This window comes from Dermochelys coriacea, chromosome 3 (genome assembly GCF_009764565.3).
Source record: "Dermochelys coriacea isolate rDerCor1 chromosome 3, rDerCor1.pri.v4, whole genome shotgun sequence".
NCBI classification, from domain to species: Eukaryota; Metazoa; Chordata; order Testudines; family Dermochelyidae; genus Dermochelys; species Dermochelys coriacea.
The window spans coordinates 90,537,668-90,555,912 of record NC_050070.1 but is presented as its reverse complement, the minus strand read 5'-3'; the positions used below and the strand labels follow the sequence as shown (position 1 = coordinate 90,555,912).

General features: G+C 36.6%; 1 protein-coding gene across 1 annotated transcript in view; it reads right to left on the bottom strand.

Moving 5' to 3' along the window:
• KPNA5 (karyopherin subunit alpha 5) overlaps positions 1 to 18,245 on the bottom strand; it is a 28,631-nt gene that overhangs the window by 8,387 nt on the left and 1,999 nt on the right. Inside the window, exons 2-12 of the mRNA XM_038398009.2 lie at positions 17,430 to 17,563; positions 14,912 to 15,013; positions 14,730 to 14,829; positions 14,066 to 14,160; positions 12,504 to 12,635; positions 11,314 to 11,402; positions 9,375 to 9,474; positions 7,527 to 7,690; positions 5,909 to 5,987; positions 2,941 to 3,066; positions 840 to 965 (exon numbers count right to left, since the gene is read on the bottom strand). Coding sequence (XP_038253937.1) covers positions 840 to 965; positions 2,941 to 3,066; positions 5,909 to 5,987; positions 7,527 to 7,690; positions 9,375 to 9,474; positions 11,314 to 11,402; positions 12,504 to 12,635; positions 14,066 to 14,160; positions 14,730 to 14,829; positions 14,912 to 15,013; positions 17,430 to 17,563 — 1,247 coding nt within the window. The remainder of the gene's footprint in view (positions 1 to 839; positions 966 to 2,940; positions 3,067 to 5,908; positions 5,988 to 7,526; positions 7,691 to 9,374; positions 9,475 to 11,313; positions 11,403 to 12,503; positions 12,636 to 14,065; positions 14,161 to 14,729; positions 14,830 to 14,911; positions 15,014 to 17,429; positions 17,564 to 18,245) is intronic.

Sequence of the window (18,245 nt, the reverse complement as noted above, 5' to 3'; positions counted from 1 at the left end):
GGACAGTCATTTGGTAAGTGCTGTCCGTGAAACGTGGGATAAGAGTAGATGGTAAACTGGGAAACAGTTCAGAGGCAACAGGTAATTTGTATTAGAAAAGGGAATCTATCTAAATTGCAAGTCTAAAGCCTGAGGTTGCATCTTTATGTTTACTTTCTGTGTAACTTGTACATGTTTCCTATTCCTTACTATTTTATCCTTGAAACTGTAATTTTTTCCTATTAGGTAAACCTTTCTTTTACTTTTACCCCAAACAGGTGTCCGGTGTGTAAACTATGTTGAGTGTGTGAACTAAAGTAAGGTATGTCTGGGGGATTGGTGTCACTGATGAAGCAGTGAGGAAAAGTACAAATGGCTGGTACCAAAGAACTCTGAGACAGATCTGGGGAGATTTGAGACTGGAAGGGATGTTAGTGTCACCCTGCAAGGAATAACTAGGTGGTGGAAGCCAGGGCAAGATCTTGTGCTTGTGGCCAGCCTACTGGTGTCAGGGGTCTGAACCAAAGCTGCTCAGCATAAAGGCACCCCAGGTTACAGGCAGGAGGTGACAGAGCCCTGTACTGGTCTGGGTGATCCCCAAAACTTCACACATACTTTATACAACCCATTTTCTAAGTTGCAATACAAAAAAAAAATCACTGTATAAACACCAACTAGTTCCAAAAACCGTTTTGTTTTTACAATTTGTTGTGGAATTTGCTAGAATCCCACTATGGGCTAGATTTGCTCTTTAGGTCGAGAACATAACTGGTACCTCCTACTGTCTCAATCCCTGGTGTATTTTCAGTGACACCGTGAATTTCACATCCTAATCCTCCTGTGCCACTTCTAATTCCTACCTTCTCTGTTCGAGTGCCTCCTGATGTTGCATTAGTGATGGCCCATGCTGCTTCTTTTCTGGTGCGAAATTCAGCTTTCTGAAGAATGTCAATCAATATTGGAAAAATATTTGCATCTATAACAGCCTAAAACAAGAAACAGTGACATTATACAATAGACTTTAAATGGTAACAAAAACAACCAAGTTAATATAAATGCGAGAAAAAACATTAAAGATGTTTGCAGAACAGAGAATACCATGATTCGGTAGAATGTGTCAGCCAATTCTTGTTTATGTTGAAATTATATGTTAAAGCTATTCATTCTTTAAGAGTGCACCAATCAGCAATTGTCTATTAACTTGTGAAGATTCCAGTGCACACTAGTTTATATTCAGGAAGGTCCCGAAGCATCTTTCTAAAGAATATTTTACTTATAGATTTGCCTCATGATGAGAATCTCAAAAGTTATAGTACAAAGAATATTACCTTTTGAATAAGGATATTTAGATTGGGTCAACATATTTAAGATCCTGATACAGTCCTGACAAATTTGCTGAAAATCTAGGATTTCGATTTGAAATTAAAACTTTGAATAAAATCATTTAGCCTCACCCAGACTGGGAGAACTTTTGTGACACATAGGGCTCGTGTTCTCTTCAAAAGCCATTTCTACAAGTGGAATACCGGTATTTAAAAAATATGCACAACTACACTCAGTCCACACATTAGGGCCACCCAACTAATTACAGAAAGCCATTGAAGGAATGTTGGCTGTAAATTGTAAGTGAAAATTTGACAATTTAAAATGGTGTATTGTCATAATACTATCTGAACACTTAGGCCAGATGTCTGGGGGATTAAAAACATGCAAATATATACCAGGTTGATACCACAGTGCAAAACAAGAAAAACAAGTCTTTCACAGGTTTGGTAGTTAGTAAAGATTGCACTGCATACTGTTCACCAATCTGGTTCTGAAGTTACACTAAAATTGCAGTATCTTAAATCTGTAATTACCAGACTTTTTCATGGCAAGAACTAAAGCTGCTTGGGAAATGGAATTTTTTTTCCTGTGGGGAATTTTGAGGTTTTGAAATTAATTTCCATATCAAATCAAAACAGGAAGTAAAAATATTGAAACACTTCACAAACCAACAAAACCCCAGAAACTTCAAATCGATAAGGTTTATATTAAAAATATTGTTTTGAATCACAAGTCTACTTGAAACAACAAAACTGTTTTTGATTGTGCCAAAAAGAAAAATAAAATATCAAAATAGACATCTTCCCACAGAAAATTTTGATTTAAAAGAAGTTAAATTTAAGTCTCTCACTGAAGTGAATTATCTACATCCTATAATGCACTGTCTGCCACATCAAGCTATTTTAACATGTATTCAGTTGACAGAATTCATGTATTATGTTAATGGAGAGTAACACAGTAACTTGGGGAAAAACAGCAACTGTTGTATTAATACTGTTGAAAAAATATTTTATGCATCCTTTGTATCTTTCATGTTTGTTGAATTTAGCATTTCCTTTTAATATAGAAATAGCATTTCAACTCAATTTGCTTTTCAATAACTGGAAACAACAGACCCAGTATATAATTCTGAATGTTGCATATAAAAATCCTGTACATCCCCAGAAGATTTCCCTACTCCAAATCCATTCTGTAATATACACTTTGTATATTTTTTTGCAAAGCTCCATAAACATTTTTAAGCACCGGTCATTTAAAACTTTGTAAGCAAGCACTTGCACATAAATATTCTTTGCAAACAATAAAACTTAGAACTTTACATATTTTAAATCTTCAATTCACTTTATAATCATTAACTAGTTGTCAGTACCTTTAAAAAGTCAAAACAGGAATCTGTCTCTAACACAAAAACAATGCAGATATTCACATAGTTTTATTTTTATATAATTAGTTGTAAACTTAGATTAGAATTTCTAATAAGCACCCCAAAGGCTGGGAAAAACAAATATAAAACTCCAACTAGAATGAAAAATCAAAATGGAAGGGTAAAATATGTTATCTACATTTTTCCTTCCAAGAGAAAAGCACGAAGTGCTAGTTCAGAAGAAGATGGTTATATTACTAACATTTCATTACCTGAATCTGAGCTCTGTTTCCTGCAGTAATATTAGAAACAGTCCAGCATGCTTCTTTTCGAATGGATTCCTTAGGACTACTCAGCAAATGAAGGAGACAGGGTAATGCAGAGCAATTTAGAATTACCTAAAATAATTTGAAAGTTGAAAATTTCTGCCTGTACAACATAAAAAGGTACAGTTCACAGTTTACAGCAGAATTAAAGACAGACAGGCTTTATAAGAATATACTTTAATACTTTACATCTATCAAATACTGCATTCCAAAATGAAGGTGTTTAAATGGCAGCATAGTGACACAGAAAGAGAAACAGACAATTTGGTGATTTGGGGAGAGGTACCGTTGATTAGGTCAAAATAGGAAAGCTGTTACGGAGGGGGGAAAAGGAGCAGCTGGACAACAAGTTATTTAACAATTTGTATACTAAGGTGGGCAACTGTATGCCTACTTTACACTAAAGTTACTGAAGCTAGATCCAAAAACCAAATAAATGCACGTGCCAATGACAAAAAAAAAAAAAAAAAAAAGAAAAAAAGGGGGGGGCAGAAATAATGGAGGGATCATTTCCCCCCCATAATAATGCTCATCGCACAAACTAACTATTATGGGCTATATTCTGCACTCAGTTATGCAAATGAAACTCCTACAGAACCACTCTCCTCAACTTTTGTGGCCTTATCCAGTCCTGATTCTCCTTCTGCCACCAACTGCTGCTTCAGTCTCTTTTAGCAGTTTATCTTTCCCTCCAGCCTTGTGTGCACATTTCCCTCTGCTTGGTCTTCTCTTTTACTTATCCTTTGGTGAAGGAACGTGCTCCACAGATGCAATATCTATATGATGGCGACTCAAAAATCATAAGAACGTTACAAATGGCCACACTGGGTCAGACCAAAGGTCCATCAAGCCCAGCATCCTATCCTCTGACAGTGGCTAATGGCAGGTGCCCCAAAGGGAATGAACAGACAGGTTATCATCAAGTGATACATGTCCCGTCACCCAATCCCAGCTTCTGGCAAAGAGAGGTTAGGGACACCATTCCTGCCCATCCTGGCTAATAGCTATTGATGGACCTATCTTCCATGAATCTATCTAGCTCCCTTTTGAACCCCGTTATAGTACTGGCCTTTACAACATCCTCTGGCAAGGAGTTCCAGAGGTTGACAGTGCTTTGTATGAAAAAATACTTTGTATTTGTTTTAAACCTGCTCCCTATTAATTTCATTTGGTGGCCCTTTGTCCCTGTATTATGAGAAGGAGTAAATAACACTTTCTTATTTACTTTCTCTATACCATTCATGATTTTATAGACCTCTATCATATCCCCCTTAGTCGCCTCTTTTCCAAGCTGAAAAGTCCCAGTCTCTCTTAATCTCTCCTAATACAGAAGCCATTCTATACCCCTAATTATTTGTTGCCCTTTTCTGAACCTTTTCCAATTCCAATATATCTTTTTGAGATGAATCACTCTTCACACCTGACCTATGCAGTACCATGAATTCAATATTGACAGTTTGTTTTTTCTCCTAAGCCTCCCTTTTCTTCCTCCTTCTACTACTTTTGACAATATCTCCGTCTCTCAGGCCTTTACCTTAAGTCATTTGACTCCTCCCCTTTCTTTTCACACATCCAGGCTATCACAAAATCCCGACACTTTTTAGACAACATTTTAGAAAGTATCAACCTTCCTTTCTATTCCAAATGCTCAAAGTTTTGTCCAGGGCATACACATCTCCAGTCTTGATTACAGTAATCTCCTACACTCTAGCATCCTCTAAACCTATACTGTTCCCCTTTTGTGAGTCCACAACTGCAGTAATCAAAATTTTATTTCTTGCTAGCCTGTTTACTGACCTCATGTCAAATCTCTCCACCAGCTCTTTCTTGTCCTCAGTATAAAATTTAAACACTTTGTACAACCACCGAATGCCTGCACAATTCTGCTGCAGTCTACATCCCAAACTTCATTTTATATTACCTCTCCCTTTTTCATGCCTTCTTCCACGCTACCTTTATAAATGCAATGCTCTCTTAATCCACAGCGCATTAGAGGACCGTGCCATTCTATTTAAATCCCTTTTAAAAATTTACTTCTGTGAGGCCCAATAAAATCTCATAACTATTTAAATCAACCCCCTCTTCTCTAAGTCTTTTAGAGAGTAAGCTATTTACTAGCTATTTAAAGTAGGGACTGTCTTTATCTGCACAGCCTCAAATTCAATGTCATCACTTGATTAATCTTTAGGAAACCTTGTACAAGTGGGACCACAGGTTCATGGACAAATAATTAATGTACCACCTAACTGCAACCGATAAATACAAGAATGGAGTACAGTTCCCATACTGGAAACTAAAGCCATTCTATAAGTGTTGGTTAATATAAAACATTCATCTATTGCTTGTGATTTATAAGGTTCATACTGAAGTAGAAACCATAATTAATTACAGTCCACTTTGATACTTCTGTATGACTGAAGTTTTTATGGAGAGGAAGTTTTGAATCAATCCGCATGTGTCTAAAAAAACAACTAGAATGGCTACTAAAGACACTTTGTCCAAGTGGGTTATTATATAGTTGACTCCTGTTAATAATTACTGAAAATGTATTATGTTAATATCTAGGAAGAACAAAAGAGTAAAATTCAAAAATGTAATACAGTATTTTACCCATAGAACTGGAATGACCTTAATCTTATACTCACAGCAATACACGTAGAAGTCATTGGCCAAAATTAACAACATCTTGTCAGACTGGTAATACAGAATGTGTCTAAATTCTTATATGGCCCCTTTCACTGTGGTATCTGAACACCTGCTGCTAGACAAATATGTGAATACAACTAACTTTGAATACAACTAACTTAACTAGCCTTAATCAGTTTCCTAAATAGCACAATTCATTCCGACACCAAAAATATTCTATATACTTTTCCAAATTAGCTATATTTCTCAAGTTAAAAGTTGGTCTTACCTGTGTTTGAATATCATCACCAGTCACAATATTTCCAACTGCTCTTAATGCAGGAGACACCACCTTGTAATCATTATGCCTAGAGACAGTACAAATGTTAAACTGCTTGAGGCTGCCAAACTTTATACAATAACTACAGTTGGAGGGTTTTAGGTTTGATAGGATTTAAACTTATGGCCATGGCAACAGAAAGCCATCTCTTGCAATCTTCCACTGTTTGGCCAAATTCTCCCCCATAGCTCTTAAGCCCAGTTGATTATTTTAAAAGGAAGGATTTCCCTTTGAAAGTTGCAACAGTGATAGTCTGTCAGAGAAAGCTATGTCTACAAATCAAGGACGTGAATGACTTCACCCTGCCTGAATTTCACAGAATAACTGGGCCTTTGGGAATGACGTAATCCAGTGAGCAAAATTCCTGAAGCGGCCATCCAGCCTAAAAAGAGAGGCAGTGAAACTGAAGATATTTTCCTTCCTTCAACTAGTTTTTTGGGAGGCAGACTCCCTTCCTTTCTCACAAATCAGTAACATGGAGACACCCCCACAATTATCAATTAGGACAAGAGTCTACTGAACTGTCCTTCACCAACCAAGAAAAAAAAAACAAAAAAAACCAAAAACCATGTCTAACACTCTCCCTAAAATTATCCTAGCCATCTATTCATAGGGAGTAGTGCTGACTGAGCAGCTCAGAGATCCATACTCTGCTATTCTGCAGTCTCAAAGTGCAGAGTGTTTTTCTTCTCCTCTTGGCAGTCTATGAAATTTCCACCTAGTAAACTCGGAAAATGTGAAAAATAGCACAAGACTGTTTCTGGGATTTATGCATCCATTAACTGTCTATGTTTCTGCTAGTGGACCCCTTAAGTTAAATATTACCAGCAAGAAAACAAATGCAACAAAACTCAAAAACTGAAGTTTTCAGGCCAGTTTGCGTCTCAAGCACAATCCCTTGCTTTCCAGGTTAGAAGTGCTGTGGATGAAGCATCTTTCACTAGCAACCTAGGAAAAATTCAAAGAGCTGACCAAGCCAGAAGCAGCACTGAAAGGCTTCAGATTGAAGCGCTTTACAGTCCTCCTCAGCCAAAAGGGACAGGCACTTTACATGGACCATAAGAGAGGACTGAAAAAATGGAGTAATCCTAGAATAGTGGTTCTCAACCTTTCCAGACTAAATGTACCCCTTTCAAGAGTCTGATTTGTCTTGTATACCCCAAGTTTCAGCCTCCCTTAAAAACTACTTGGACAAAAGTGTCACAGCACACTTATTGAAAAAATAGCTTACTTTCTCATGTTTATTATACAATTATAAAATAAATCAATTGGAATATAAATATTGTACTTGTATTTCAATGTACAGTATATAGAGTAGTATAAACAAGTCATTATCTGTATAAAATTTAGTTTGTACTGACTTCGCCAGTGCTTTTTATGTAGCCTGTTCTAAAACTAGGCAAATACAATATCTAGATGAGTTGATGTACCCCCTGGAAGATCTCTGCATTCCCATGGTTGAGAACCACTGCCCTGGAGGACAGCCCATCAATACTGTAGGCCCACAGTTTGAGCCATGTTCATGTTGGCCACAGCCTAAAATAGAGATCTGACTAAAGGCACTTACATAAGAAGTTCCACCAATCTTCGACAGACTCCAGAATCAATAACTGCTTGGATTTTATCATTGGGTCCATCTGAAAGGTAAGAGAGGGCCCAACAAGCATCTGCTAATACATCTGGGTCACTGTTAAATAACAGTCTTGATAGAACATTTAAGCAAGGAGCAACCTAGGTTAAAAAAAAATTATACATGATTAGATGTTTCCTCTATTTTTTGTTTTAAATTTGTTTTTTCATGTGCTAATAGAAAAATGTGAATTAAATTACATGCACTGTATGGTGAGTAGTGTTGGCTTACAGTCTCAGAATGGATTGTTTCATGGTCGAGGCTAAGGATGATTGATAGCCCAAATCAGAACCCTGAAGGAATTACCTTTACTTTATCACACAGTCTGCTACAAAGACATTGCAACCACACAGTAATGCTAGTCTTTACATGAAAAGGAAAGGATTTATTATGTGTTTCAGAATTTATTTATCAAGTAAGGTTTGCTTTTCAGCCTACCCACTTGAAGGAATTATATTATTATAATCACTTTACAAAAAGGGCTCACACGTTTTTCAGAGCCAAACTAGGCAAATTCCTTCTAATCTCAATTCCCATTCACTTGCAGTCTCTCTGGGCAAAGCTTGGAACCCAACCTCTTCCTATCACCTCTACATGGATAGCAGTTTGTCTGATGAAGCAGCCAGTATTAGCCCCACCTCACCCCTCAGTTTTCCCCTCAAAGGTCAATGTTGGGACTACTGGGTTCTTTGCAGGGATTAAGAGTCCTTTTCTCTTCAGCCGACAGTTGCTACACAATTCTGCTTCCTCTATCTCCTTTTAGTGCTGCTACTGTGAAAGGCAAAGGAACTACTCTGAGTAGCAGTTGCCCAGAGAAGGGAATACGTAAGTAGCAAAGAGCATCCTTGTTCCACACCACCAGAAAGGGCTTTTATTGAAGGCAGCAGTTTATAAACTGGAGTAGCAAGATGGGGAAACTACTCACCATTTTGTTAACATCCCCCCACAAGAATGTGTATTAATTTGCTACTTTAATTTTAATCTCATACTCTATGAGAAAAGTTTTGCTGAAGGGAAAATTGAGAGAGGCTGAGCAATTTACTTACACAAGGTCACAAAAGCCAATGGCAGAAATGAGACAAATTCAGGAGTCCTGACCTCATTCCCCGCCCCTCTTCCAGAATACCCCTGATTTACTTCAATTAAATAAACTATTTAAAAGCTTTAGGATAATGATACAAAAATGTTCCAGATTTACAAACAAATATTTCCGTTACAAAGATTAATTGCTTTTTCAAAGTTAAAACATCACCACATTAATACTATTCTGCTGAAGAGCTATAGCAAAATACAAGAACCTTGTTTCCTAGCAAGATATTGCAGACCAAGCTGATGAAAAGTTAAGTGACACTTTTCAACTACTTTAATAGTTTATTCTCTTGTTTATAGAAAGTATCATAAAAGATTAACATAGTTTATTTAGACACACTGGATTCGGTTTGGTTTTCAGATACTGAATGAATCAATATTCTTCGCACTAGCATTAAGGTCAGCAGAAACACACAAAGCTCTGCATATAATATGGTAACATCTACGTTTTCTGTTGTGTCACACAAAATGGTGACTATTTATTGGTTTATTTAATTTACCTCAGAATGAGGAGAACAGATCCTATGGATCTACAGCAAACATGTCCTCTCATAACAAAAAATTCTTTATCTCGGAGACTGACTGGGTTGACTACAAGAAGATTCTTCTCTGTATGAGAACACCCCATTACAAGGATAGTGCCCCTTCACTATTCGTAAGTTCCTTAAAAGTGAAATATTTTGATTCCTTACATACCTTACTAAAGTCTGGAGGTGGATTCTTGCCTCTACAGAGGTTTGAGAGAGCCCAGACTGCATTTCTAGTTGTTGTAAGTCTATTTGAATTTGATAACAATCTGCCACACAAGAGAACAAATATCACATTACATTCATTACCAAATTCCCTTGTTTTCCTAGGATTCTTAATACTGTCAGAAGTCTAAAAATAATTCCTACCTCCCTGCACTAGTTTAATTCCTTTCCTCTTGCAAACACTGATTTTTTGCCTGTTCTGAAATATTCTCATGGCACAGACCACTTTAATTGATTACGTGGTTCACAAGAGACACTTTCCCTTACACTATTGTATAGCTACCTCTCCCCTCATTCACAATCACATAACATTGCAGTGGCAAGTACAGCAACTGCTTACATGAAAAATATTAGGAAAGTAATTAATTGAGTTTCTTGTAATGCAATATAGCAGCTGGTAAAAGGAGGAGCCAGGAACAGCAAGTGGGAACCTTCCTTATTAACACTGGTATTTTCATTTAAAGGAACACATTCAGGCTAAGCTATTTTTAAAAAGATTGCTGGCTATGTTACTAGAAGAATTTTTTAAATCTAAATTTACTTTTTAAGCATTTAAGTTTGAAAATGGTAAACAACGCTGCAATATTTGGGCTGCAAAAACTGGGAAGGAATGGATAGACACATTGTTCCGTGTTTGACATTTTGAAGTTGTTTGTAAAGTGCTGAGGTTATTTTTTTTTTAAAAAATCCTTACAGCTCCTCTACACTTGAAAGTTTATTTGGACCAAAGTAGCGTACAAATTTAAAGCACAAACAGCTATTCCTGAATCTCTCTGTAACCCAGGAACCCCTTGGTGCCAACTTGGTGCCCAGTTTTACAGGGAATATATATATGCCTCCTATGTTGCATATATTCATAGTAAGAACTTAAGGGTGGCATATGATGTCTCTACTGAGAGGCAGTAGCTCACCAGTCATCATAATCACAAGATTTATGTATGGATAATATTTAAGGAGTTACATGTAGGGCCCTACCAAATTCACGACCATGAAAAATGTGTCATGGACTGTGAAATCTGGTCTTGTGTGCTTTTACCCCATACTATATAGATTTCACAGACGAGACCAGCATTTCTCAAATTGGGGGTCCTGACCCAAAAGGGAGTTGCACAGGGGTTGTAAGATTTTTTTTGGGGGGGGAGGAGAGGGGAGGACGGGTAAGGGTTGCAGTATTGCTACCCTTATTTCTGCAGTGCCTTCAGAGATGGGCAGCCAGAGAGCGGCGGCTGTTGGCGAGGCTCCCAGCTCAGAAAGCAGCACTCTGACAGCGGCAGCGCAGAAATAAGAGTGGCAATACCATACCATGCCACCCGTAAATCACTTACAAAACCCAAACAAATTAAGCCCAGATATTCCAAGTGTTAGAACAGATATAGTTTTTTTTATTTTTGGTGTTATTGGTCTAAGACAGGGGTCAGCAACCTTTCAGAAGCGGTGTGCCGGGTCTTCATTTATTCACTCTAATTAAAGGTTTTGCGTGCCAGTAATAAATTTTAACGTTTTTAGAAGGTCTCTTTCTATAAGCCTATAATAACGAAACTATTATTGTATGTAAAGTAAATAAGGTTTTAAAAATGTTTAAAAAGCTTCATTTAAAAATTAAATTAAAATGCAGAGCCCCCCGGACCTGTGGCCAGGACCCGGGCACTGAGAGTGTCACAGAAAAATCAGTTCATGTGCCGCCTTTGGCATGCGTGCCATAGGTTGCCTACCCCTGGTCTAAGAGCTAGTAAAGCAAAAATGACAATCTACATTCAAATATTTCCTATAAAAAAGTATAAAAGCTTATGTATAGTTTTTTTTTAAACGCAATAACCTGTAGTTTATGGTTCCCATTCTGTAGAACTGTATGTTTTATTTACAACATTAGCTTAAATACTTACTCCAAGAGTGGTGGGAGTATTCCACAGTTTAAGACAAAGTCTCTGCATTCTGCGTTGTCACCAGCAATATTACCAAGAGCCCACACTGCCTTTAGAAAGCAAAGTGCTAAAGTAAGCTAATATAAACACAATAAAAGTTTATCTAAAATAATTTTAGTGTAGACTATACATTATGTATTCTCCCATGACAAATTCCTGTGATGGAGTCAAAACAGCTCATGATTATAATTACCTGAACATTCCAGAAAAGAAAATCCTCTCATTGTGGAGCTTTCACAAATCAAACTTGTATACTTGATAAGTTACATCCTACCCAAGAAAGGGCTTGCTAGCCTTTTAGCCAAGCTTTATAAAGGCCATATATTTGTACAAAAAACTCAAATAATTATATCTGTAATGAATGTTATTTTATAATGTGAATATGTTTCCACCAAAAAAGATATCTGCATTTTCTCTGCAATGATAAAAATTTTATATCCGCATCCAATCCGCGATCTATAAAAATGGTCCGCAGATATCCGCATCCGTGGCATAAAATGGATATCAGCGAATTTGCAAGGCTCTCTCTCTCTATATGCAATTAAGGATAAAGTTTCATTTGGCTAAGCAACTCAATTGCAAACAGCTATTTAAAATAGAGAGTCATTATAAAGGATTTGTTAGATCAGGAACTATTATTGCCTATCATTTTTCAGTCACTCCAAAATGAGATAGGCATTTTATAAACAAATAAATGACAGTCCCTGCTCTGAAATGCCACACCCTAAGTTCAGCAAGATACACCGTGGGGCAGAGGAAAGAAATTAAGAGGAAAAATAAGGGAAACAACAAGACCATATGGTAACTCAAGAAAGTATATGGATATCTTAGTGGTGAAGTTATTTTATTTTCTCTGTTGCTATGCCCTAGATCCCCTCGCTTCTTGCAAACATCACAACGGAAAATGAGTTTTTAGGGGGAAACACTAAGAGATTAAAGAGGTAGGCTGGCGAAGAGGAAGCATAAGGGGCAGCACAGAAAAAAGGCAGACATTTGTGAGATGGAAAAAAGGAGCACACAGTGAGGAGCCTTATTTTTGTAGTCATAATAAACTAATACACAAATTCTACCACTCAAAACTTTAACCATACACAGAGTAAACAGAAAAAGGAAAGTTATTTAGAAATTATAAAAAACCCACAAATATGTACCTGCTCCTGTACATCTTCATGTTCTGAATTAAGCAACTTAATAAAAACTGGAACAGCTCCAGTCTCAATTACTACTTTGGTGTGTAGAAAAGTTCCAGATGCGATATTTGTCAAAGCCCAAGCTGCTTCAAACTGTTGAAGGAGAAAGACAAACAGAAGTCATTAATGGGAAAGCAAACACATATTAAACAGAATAGATTTTATGTATTTGGAATTTTTATCAGATTATCCACTTAGATTTTTCTTCTTTGATACTAAAATAAATCTCTCCATTTCTATGCTTTTACGAAGAAGGAAGTCACTGGTATTAACTAAATAATCTAGTACCTATTAAGCATCTTAGTAAAGGAAGTTGTTGGCTTGATTAGGGGTTTTCTATACATGAAATTATTCCTGATTCACTGTTCCTAATTTAATTCCATGTGTGGACAATCTTATTCTTGAATAAGACTGTCCATACATGGAGTTAATAACTCCATGTGTAGACAAGCTCTTAGGTTTTGACTATACAAGAAAGTTGCACTGATTTAACTGAAGGTGTTATTTTAAACCTATTTAGTTCTACTTATGCAAACCCCTGAATGGACACTAATTTCAGTTTAAACCAAGTTTAGCTTAAAATTAATTCTGGTGCTATTTTCTTGGTTAGATAAAGCCTTAGGCCTGGTCTATGCTACAGAGTTAGGTTGACATACAGAAGCTTATGTTGACCTGTGTATGTGTCTATGCTACAATGTTCCTCCCACTGATTTAACTTGCCCGCTACACCAACCAAATAACTCCACCTCCGTGAGAGGCGTAGTGCTTAGGTCAATATAGTTAGATCAATGCAGCATCCTCATACACACTGCATTGCTTACTTCGCCTGTTGCTGTCTTTGACAGCCTAAGCCCCCCACAATGCCCCACTTAAGTCAGCATAAGCCCTCCAGGTGAGGACACGTACCGATGATAGACAAGCATAGCGCAGACACGAAGAGCTGATTTAATTACTGCAGTGGTTGTAGATCAACCTATCTTAAGTTGACTTAATTTTGTAGTGTAGACATGCCCTTAGTCTGGCTTTCTATGTGGCGAGAAGCGTTGGGCGGAACTAGGTGTATTCTTATTGTTTGTTGAAAGATTTTCTGGAGGGGCCAAATAGAAATTTTTTGATTTACAATTTTTTCCTAATTTTCTTTTACAAGATTTGTGAATGAAGTTGATGTTCACAAAAACATTTTCAAACCAGACGGTGTGGGCAGATGCTGTGACAGCTTGCTTACACATCTATCTCAATGCCATGGATAATCCAGTCTGAGGGCTCTCTTGAACTGAATGCCATTCACACAGAAGCAGAATTTGATAAAATGAATATAGGGAGACTAGCATGGAAGTCTCTTGAGGGCCAAGTCAGGATTTCTAATAAGTGGCAATAAGATGACATCTCATGCAACTGGAATACAAATCCCTGATGGCCACATATTACTAAATCCAATTCTAAAACCATATTCTCCCCAGTTTTGTTTTCTGAGTTTTTTCCCCATTTCCAAACCTAAGTCAATATCAGTAATATTCACTCACTTGGAGAGTGCAATTCTCATTCCGCTCTAGAAATTTCACAAACCTCTGCACAACTCCTTGTTTCTGTATCACTTCATCTATAGGTGGATTAGGTTCTAGGGGAAAAAAGAAGGTTATTTGCACTAATGAAAATGAAAACCAACAGCTTAAATTACATCATAAACATAACATACAATACTGAGCACAGTTCTCAAGAAATTCCTACCATAATTGTAACTTCAAATAAAATTAGTTTTCTCATTCAGGGAACAAATCATTTATTAGAGACAGAGGCCATTATGGTATCCGCCACAATCCCAACTACAATAAACTGGAAGTGTATTTTACATTAGCAGCTGAATCAAAATTGTTCAAGGAATTCAAGCACTGCAATGAGTATTGGTAAGTGTGCAATCACTGCCCTAGCCCCCTTTAATCATAAAGTCCTTGCTTTTGTTGCTTTATCTGAAAGACTTAACATTACTGTAATGAATCTTTTTGTGTTTAGCCATTATATCCAAATGAATGAGACTACTCATCTGATTTAAACATAGTTAGAAGCTCCAGCAGGATCTGTTTGTTTTTTTAAAGTTACAAATTAAAGATATATAAATTCAATGCGACTAATACTTGTTATATGAACACAAAGAAAGCAGCATAAAAAAAACATAAAATGCTGATTTACCTTTAGAAAGCAGTTTTCTAAATTTTTGTGTTGCTGTGAGCTGTTGATCAGGATCATCAGAGAAAATCATCTGCATCATATCTGCTGTAATAACTTCTTCCTAAAAATGTAAAAATGGCATCTTGTTTGCAGTTTTAAGCACATTTGTAAAAATACTTTAATTGTATTTATGTAGTACTTACTTCTGGAATAGGTACAGTAGAGCTGACATCAGGATCCTGGATGGGGCTTTCTACCATAGACTCTTCATTTCCCAGGAGAGAAACATTTCTGCGCTTAAATAACTAAACAAAGAAAAATGTGTCAAATTTTACATTGTTTTGTGGTTATTTTAATATATGGGATAGATATGCAAAGCATATAGAGGGGATGAACTGCTACAGATTTTTTTTTTTTTTTTTTTTTTAATAAGTTTGAAGAAAGTAAGTTTCCAAAAGCAGTCATCGGAACCTCTCAACAATTCTCAGAAACTTCACAGAAAACGTTGATCATATGAAGCAGTAAAGCATATACATTAGGATGAGTGATAGTAATGTCTCAATTTTCAAAAAAACCTGAATTTTAACAATGACTATATACTGTCTCCCTTTTTCTCCCCAATCACCCATGAAACTGGGGATCTTAAAATAAAGTTTTAGGAATTTAAAAAGAAAAATCCAAACACCCCTGCAGTATTGGTAATTCAGAAAGAGCTGAGGTGCCTTAGAGGCTTCACCTTGGAAGTTTGTTGTTTATTACGTTAGAAAAAAAACATTGAAAAATATGTATGGGGATAAGAACAGATGACTGATTCCACGTCTTCCCTTCCCTACTTAAGCAATTCAGGATGAATGCAGTCAACCAGGTGCCTTGTTGTTTTTCAGCTTCCGCAGTGCTTTTTTTACTTCTTCGATTTTTACCTCAGATACATCTATATCTAGGTCTAATGGTTTATCATTGTTAAATTCCAGTCTTGTAGTTGGTTCTAGTTGGTTTAGCACCCATCTATTTTCTTGTTCCCCCTGTGTTTTCAAAATTTCTCCTTGTTTCCCTTTCACTGGGACACTTCTTGAAACAGGATATAGATCAAAATTCAGATCGTGTAGACTGTTCTTGTATCGTTTCTTTCCCATGCTTCTTCAGCTTCACTAGCCTTACTTTCTATCCAATTTCACTTATCTTTTTCGCATTGTTTCTTTACTGCTTTGTCAAGGTTCCTGTAGGTTTGCTTTGTTTCTTCAGTCGCATGTTGTAGTACTAGAGTCTTGTTTTCTTCTTCTGTCTATAATTTTTCATGTTTCTTCTGAGATCCACATTTCATTATTGCTTCCTCTCTTTCTTATCTTTTCAGCTGCTTCTAGCATAGCTGTTTTGAAAAGATCCCAGTATTTTTCAACTTTGTTTTCTTCAAGATCTTTAAGGGCCTCAAACCTATTCTTGACCTCTATCTGGTACTCTTTTCGTATTCTGCAATCTTGTAGTTTCTGTGTATTGAATAATCTCAGTCTGTGTTCTTTCTTTTTAAGTGCTTTAAACTTCAATTTGATGTTTGCTTTCAGTGAATAGTGATCGCTCCCTATATCTGCTCCTCCGAATACTCGTGTCTAACACTGATGTCTTCCACTTCTAACACAGATAAAGTCAATCTCATTTTGTGTACGGCTATCTGATGAAATCCATGTCTTTTTGTATACGTTTTTACATTGGAAGAAAAAATTGCGGATGCTAAGATTGTTTTCAGCACAAAATTAAAGAAGTCTTGTGCCACTGTCTGTCGTTGTTCAAGTTGTATGTGGGCTGATGACTGTTTCCCAATCCCTTCTTTCATTTCAGATCTGGGAATTAAAATCTCCCATAACCAGGACAAGATTGTGGTTTGGTATTTCTTTCATTACATCATTCAATTCTGTATAGAATCTCTCTTTGTCCTCTTCATCTACATCGTTTGTTGGAGCTTATGCCTGAACTATGGTGCACTTAATGTGCTGAAAGTGGAATCTAGCTGCCAGTAGCTTATCTGATATTCATAAGTGATTTCTTTGCAGCACTATTCATGATTATTTCTATACCGTTCTCATGTTTGGTTCCACTGGAATATAACACTATTTTTTCTCCAGATGTTATCATACCTTAATCTTTCCATCTAACTTCACGAAGTCCTAGGATGTCAATTTTTTATCTACCCATTTCTTTGATTAGCTGTGCTAATTTTCCTGCACTATTTAGAGTTCACACATTTCAGGTAGCTATAGATGTACTCTTTTTGGCCGTTACATATTAGATAAATTAAATTACTTTTTAAATGACAAATTAACTGACCAAAATTCACATACATTATTTTAATGCAGTTCACTGAGAAACTTTAAAGAAAAAAATTCATTTCCAAACTGACATCACAACAGGTCACTACCATAATATAAATATTTACCATCATCATCTGAATATACCTACCCACCTATTTCACTATTAGCTTCCTGTATCTGTTTATATATTGGAGATACACCACCCTCAATTGTAATATTTATGCTTTAGCAGACTGCTCCTAATTTTTTTACATGTAAACAAAATGTCTGTTACCGTCTTGATTTTCTTCTAGAAACCAAACTACAGCTACCGAAAAATCAGCCTGCTTATATGACTATTATGTAGAAATAGACCTTTATGAATGGAAAGCTCTCAATTGACAACCATGCTTATTACATTTAATTGTTAGAAACCTACTTGTTCTTCTCTTTTTTGTTTCCGAAGCTGGATTCCATCCTCCTCTCTCCGTCTGCGCATTTCTTGAGGATTGAGTGCATTGTTCTTGTAACTTTTCATTCTATAATTATCTTTTCCTGGGCTCGTCATCGTGTCTATAACAAAAACAAACAATGTGATTTTTACCCTCCAAAAATCTATATTTTGAGAGACTTAAGTGCCTTCTAATGGATTATGAATCTTTGGAGAACAGGCTGTGTCTTCCTGTGTTTGTGGGCAGGGCCTAGCCCATTTTGAACACTGCTAAAATGCCCAAAAGAGAGAATATAGTGACTTAGTACCTGTATTTTGTAAACTCTAGCTTAGACTATTGCAATGCATTCTATCCAAGACTAATTATGAAAGGCACTTAAAAGCTTCAACTACTGCAAAATGAAGCTGCCAGCCTTATGAGGAAGGTTGGCTGGAAAAAGCATATTACACTGTAAATGAACTGCAAGTTGCCTTCCAAGTGAAATCAGAAGTGCTGATTATTGCCTACCATTTCCTAAACAGGCATGGGAGATTGTCTCTCCCTCTCTGACCCAACAAGCTAACAATACAACAAAAGTGAGGGCATTTTTAAGGTAAAAAGTGACAGATTGATGTTTACTATCTGTTAATGTCTAAACATGCTAATTGTACTCTGTTTACAAGTTCGTTTTTCTTAAATGCCCACTGGACAAAAAACCTTGGATCCAAGTATCAACGTGGGTCCTTTCCTTCTGATGCGTAACTAATAACAGTTCTGCAGAGACCAAATTAAGGTCAGTGATATCTGTTCTAACCCATTGCCTT